General features: G+C 41.4%; 1 protein-coding gene across 1 annotated transcript; it reads left to right on the top strand.

Moving 5' to 3' along the window:
- The first annotated feature begins 311 nt into the window (after positions 1-311).
- On the top strand, positions 312-1,616 carry BECN2 (beclin 2). The gene has a single exon (XM_029230984.1). The coding sequence runs from the start codon at positions 318-320 to the stop codon at positions 1,614-1,616; it is 1,299 nt and encodes a 432-aa protein (XP_029086817.1). The 5' UTR covers positions 312-317.
- Positions 1,617-5,718: the final 4,102 nt, after the last annotated feature.

Below are 5,718 nucleotides of genomic sequence, written 5' to 3'. Positions count from 1 at the left end.
TATCTTAAGATAAGGGCATTAAACATTTTAAGGAGGTGCCCATGATCAGATTTTAGTTTTAGAAAGATTACTCTTTAATGTTAAAGGAGGAGTAAGATGATCAGCTTTTCTTTTTAGAGTCACTTGTCTATAAGAAGTTAAGTGAGGTCTAAAAGTATCTAAGGAGGGTACCATTGTAAGGTTTATAGGACAGTGACAAGATGAGATATGCATTTGAAAAGAATCTCTCCTCTAGAAAGAGTTTTAAAGGGTATAAAGGGTTAATTCCCTGGAGACCCGGAGGGAACAGTGTGAAGGTGAGAGTCAAGACCTCCACCATGTCCTCCCTCCGCTTCATTTGCCAACGCTGCAGCCAGCCCCTGCAACTGAATCAGTCCATGGAGACCTCCCAAGAACCTGAAGCTTTGATGCTCATCTCAGCTCAGGGGGAGCCAGGAGAAACCCAGGAGGGAGGCCCTCCTTCCAGGGAGGAGGCAGATTTTGAAAATCTACAGGAAGGTGCCTCTTACAGGACCCTTCCTGGCCTCCCTGGTGGCAGAATGTCCTGGGACAATCCTGACAGCTTCACCCTGCTTGGGAATTTGGGCTCCCTGAGAAGTCTCAGTAGCATCCAGAAGGCTGCAAGCGACATGTTTGACATCCTCTCCGGTGAAATAGATGTGGACCACCCCATGTGTGAGGACTGTACTGACAATCTTTTAGAGCAACTGGACGTCCAACTCACCATCACAGAATCTGAGATTCAGAGCTACAAACGCTGTTTGGAGACCAGGGAGTTGATAAGTGAGGATAGCGAGATGCTGCAGGAGAAGCTGAAGGGCCTGGAGCTGGAGGAAACGAGGCTGGTCCAGGAGCTGGAGGAGGTGGAAAAGAACCAACAAAGAGCAGCAGCAGATCTCAAGGCAGCCCAGGCAGAGACTGAGATGCTGGACCAGCAAGAAAAGCAGTACCAGAAGGACTACAGTAAATTGAAATGGCAACAACTAGAACTACATGACGAGCTGAGTAGTGTGGAGAAGCGGCTATGGTACGCCCAGATCCAGTGGCACCAGCTGGAGAAAACCAGTGTCTTTAATGCTGCATTTGAGATCTGGCATGACGGCCCCTTAACTACCATCAATAACTTCAGATTGGGCTGCCTCCCCACTGTCCCTGTGTGCTGGAATGAGATTAACATAGCCTGGGGACAGACAGCCTTGCTGCTCCTTGCCCTGTCCAATACAATTGGACTGGAGTTTCAGAGGTACCGACTCATCCCCTGTGGAAACCATTCCTATCTGAAGTCTTTAACAGATGACTGCATTGAGCTGCCATTGTTCTCTAATGGGAAGCGGAATGTTTTCTTGCATAACAAATTTGACCAGGCTATGATGGCTTTCCTGGACTGCATGCAGCAGTTCAAGGAACTGGCTGAGAAAGGTGGGTCAGGTCTCTGTTTGCCCTACAAGATTCATGTGAAGAAAGGCCTGATGGAAGACCCCAGAAGCAGTGGTGGATTCTATTCCATCAGAACCCACTTGAACACAGAGGAGGAGTGGACAAAAGCACTCAAGCTTATGCTTATAAATTTTAAGTGTAGTCTCACTTGGGTCTCCTTAAGATATTGTCAAAAATAACTTTTTTTCTACGAGAGAATTTTTTTTTTTGCTTTAAGATTTTATTTGTGAAAATGTTATCAGATAAAATTTAAAACTGAAGAATATGTTTATAATTTAAAAAATGGATGGCCATACAGGCACTAATTTAAGATTATTGTCCAGAGCAAACCAAAAGACTTTGCTTTGTCCTCCCTCTCCCTTTCTTCCCAGACAAACATTCAAAATGACAAAGGTGAAATCATAGGTTGACAAGATTATTCCTCCTTAAGAAGGGATAAAGATTGCAGAGAGAACTGAGGGGTGGGTGGGGGGTGAGAGGATGGGGTAGTAAGGAGAGAGGTGGAGGTCTTTAATTTTTTATGAGGAAAGTACTTGGACAATTTTATGTAGTGGAACTTTGGAGTCAGGAAGTAAATGTTGAAAGATTATTACACTTCTGCTGTGATATACAGTGTAAACCCTTCCTCTTCATCCCAGAAAAACTTTCAATAAACTTCTACACTTTCTTCAATGATTTAAAGTGAAAAGTGTGTCATTGGGCTGTGCCATTATGTTGAGACTAACCTGGAGGTGAGGGGCTGTGGTGGCCAGAGAGGACTGGTAACATTTCTGCTGATCAGTGGTCAGGTAAGGGTCACAAGGTGAGCCCTTACAGAGAGCTGAAGGTTGTAAAAGCCAGAGGACTTTTTAAAAATGCAAATTGTGGAACTTCCCTGACAGTCCAGTGGTTAAGACTCTGCCCTTCCACTGCAGGGGGCATGGGTTCCATCCCTGGTTGGGGAACTAAGATCCCACATGCCACTGCGCCATGCAGTGAAGCCAAAAAATTTAAAAAAAAAAATCAAATTGTGTCATGTCATTTACCTGCTTCTCCATTGCTCTCAGAATAAAGTCCCAAATTCTTACCATGGCTTTCAGCCTGGGTGATCTGTCCTCCCTGCCTCTCTAGGCTCACCTTATACTGCTCCCAGCTCCTTTCTGTTCCCAAACATGCTAAGTCCATTCTCCATCCTGTCTTTGCCCATGTTCTTCTCTGTGTGTTTTCTAACCAAACTACAAACTTCCTGAGAGCCACTTTAGCTTAGTAGTCCAGGTGGTGCCTAGAACAGCCTCTCATACATACTCAGCATCTGTAAATGGAAGTCATTGCTGTGGAAAATGTGAACAGGACGTTGACTAATTTGTAATAGAAAACTCCTAGGAGATTGGTTAAATGAATTAAGGTCCAAGCATATAATGGAATACCATGTAGGTATTAAGATGTTACAGAAGAATATTTACATAATATTTAATGAAATTGCTTATCATATATTAAGTAAAAAGATTAGGTTATAAAACATGTAATATAAACTGAATATTTAAAAGTAGTTAGAGAAAAAATAACTCCAAGAATATATATTCCTTGAATATATGAAGTATTGCCATGAAAATTTTGTATTTAAAAAAAAATCTTTCCACTTGAGATTAGGAAAGATACAGAATATTAGTTATCAGTATTTCTATTTAACATGTGTTGGTGATCCTAGCTAGTACAATAGATTAGAAGTAAAAGGTATAAAGATTAGAAGAGAAAAAATAAAATTTTTATTTGCACATGACATAACTGTGTAATGATATCCCAATAATCAACACATAAATGATTAGAATTAATAAGTGAATTAAGAAATTCACTGACTACAAAGTCAATTACAAAAACCAAATGTATTTCTATATATAAGTAACAGTTAGAAAGAGAATTTTAAAATAGTTCAAACTGTTAAATTCCTAAGAATAATGTAACAAAAAGCCTTTTGCACAGAAAACTATATTATCAATTGTTCTAGAACAGGGGTTTGCAAACTTTTTATGTAAAAGGCCAAATAGTGAATATTTTAAGATTTTTTGTCCATGTGGTCTCTGTCGCAATTACTAAATTGTAGCAACTATTCAGTTGTGCTGTTACAGCATAAAACCAGCCACAGAAAATGTGTAAATGAATGGGCATAGCTGTGTTGTAGTGAAACTATATTCATCAAAAAAGACAGCAAGGTGGATTTGGCCTGTGGGCCATAGTTTTCTGACCCCTGCTCTAGGCCATAGTCCATCAAGTCATGGACTATGTATATCATGTTTGTAGTTATGTCCCCAACAGTTTGCACAATGTCTGCCACATAGTAGGTCCTCAATGAATAATTGAATGAATAAATCACAGAATTATTCTGTTTCATTTTGTGACTATCTCCATTCCCCCTCTCCATCTCCAAATTTCTCACATAGGTACATATTTTCCATTGAAGTCATTTGAGTGTCAGAAACTACTAGGCCAAGAGATTTTAGGCACCTGAAATAAAAGGAAAATCAGTTTTACTTATTCATTCATTCACTCACTCATTCATTCATTCATTTTGTGTTAAGAACACTTAACATGAGGTTCAACCTCATTAGATTTTGAGTGTACAGTATAGTGTTGTGAAGTATAGGCACAATGTTGTACTGCAGATCTCCAGAACTTAATCACCTTGCACAATTGAAACTATACACACTGAATAGAAACAGTCCATTTCCCTTTTCCCTCAGCCCCCAACAACCACCATTCTACTCTGTTTCTATGTGTTTGACTATTTTAGATTTCTTTCCTTTTTTTAAATAAATTTATTTATTTTGGCCGCGTTGGATCTTCGTTGTTGCACGTGTGCTTTCTCTGGTTGCAGTGAGCAGGGGCTACTCTTCATTGTGGTGTGTGGGCTTCTCATTGCGGTGGCTTTTCTTGTTGCAGAGCATGGACTCTAGGTGCAGGGGCTTCAGTAGTTGCAGCACATGGGCTCAGTAGTTGTGGCTTGCGGGCTGTAGAGCACCGGCTCAGTAGTTGTGACACACGGGTTTAGTTGCTCCGCGGCATGTGGGATTTTCCCGGACCAGGGCTCGAACCTGTGTCCCCCGTGTTGGCAGGCAGAGTCTTGACCACTGCACCACCAGGGAATCCCAGTTTTAGATTTCTCATGAGTGGAACTGTGCAGCATTTGTCCTTCTGTTACTGTCTTAGGTAAATCACTTTTAGAGAAAAAGAAGTTCCAGGCTGTGAAAAGTAAAATATGGAAAAAGGTGTACCAGCATCACTTAAGACTTGTAAGAAATGAAAACTGTCAGGTCCATTCCAGACTTCCAAAGTCACAATCTTTTTAACAGAGGGAGCATTTGGAACAAAGAGAGAAAAGCATAGACAGGCCACCAGCCAGGAGCTGCAGGGCTGCAACTCAGTGTGTTTCAGTGGGAGTGTTGCTGTTGAGAAATAAGATGGAGATATAAGAAAGACCATGGTCTTGGAGGGTCATCAATACCACACCAATTTTGAATTTCTAGCCAGTACAGAGCCTTGAAAGCCCACCCCTACACACCTTGGCCACAGTAGACAAATCACCAGAAGTCACAGACTTGCATTTTAGAAGTGTCACAGCAGAAGCAGTGTAGACTATAGAGGACAGAACACTCATTAAGTCAGCCAGTTGGAAGGTGCGGTGCCCCCATAAACACCAGCCCTAGAGAAATTCATGAAGGAAATAGCAGGTGATAGTTAGAGAATTAGGTGAATAAACAGAAGTAAGCAAGAGAAAAGAGAAAAAGCTTCCAGAAAGTTATGAGAAGAGAGTAAAGAAGAGTAGGAGATTTTTGTTGCTTTTGATAAGAGAACTTTCAGCGTGATGATGGCAAGACCCAGCTGGCGGCTGATGGAAGAGTGAAAGGGAAGTAAAGAAGTAGAGATAGTGGACGTGGACAATTCTTTTGAGACCTTTGACCATCGGGGAAGAATATAGATAAAGCAGAGGATTCTAAAACTGGGACAAATCTGACAATTTTTACAGTATAAAACTAAGGGTGTATGGGACTTCCTTGGTGGTCCAGTGGTTAAAAATCCACCTTTCAATGTAGGGGATGTGGGTGCGATCCCTGGTCAGGGAACTAAGATCCCACCTGCCACGGGGCTATTAAGCCCGCACTCTAGAGCCCACACGTCACAATGAAGATCCCATGTGCTGCAACTAAGACCCGATGCAGCCAAATAAATAAATAAATATTTTTTAAAGGAAGAGTATAGTACAGAAAAATTAAAAATACAGTATGTGCATAAGGGTGGGGTAGGGGT

The sequence above is a fragment of the Monodon monoceros genome, unplaced genomic scaffold (genome assembly GCF_005190385.1).
Source record: "Monodon monoceros isolate NGI ecotype Baffin Bay Population unplaced genomic scaffold, NGI_Narwhal_1 Super_Scaffold_18, whole genome shotgun sequence".
NCBI lineage: Eukaryota > Metazoa > Chordata > Mammalia > Artiodactyla > Monodontidae > Monodon > Monodon monoceros.
The sequence above is the reverse complement of the archived record's forward strand: the minus strand, read 5'-3'. Positions and strand labels throughout refer to the sequence as shown.

What these genes read in the sequence shown, in the direction of transcription:
- BECN2 (XM_029230984.1), top strand. Translation starts at nt 318, where the DNA reads ATGTCCTCCCTCCGCTTCATTTGCCAACGCTGCAGCCAGCCCCTGCAA.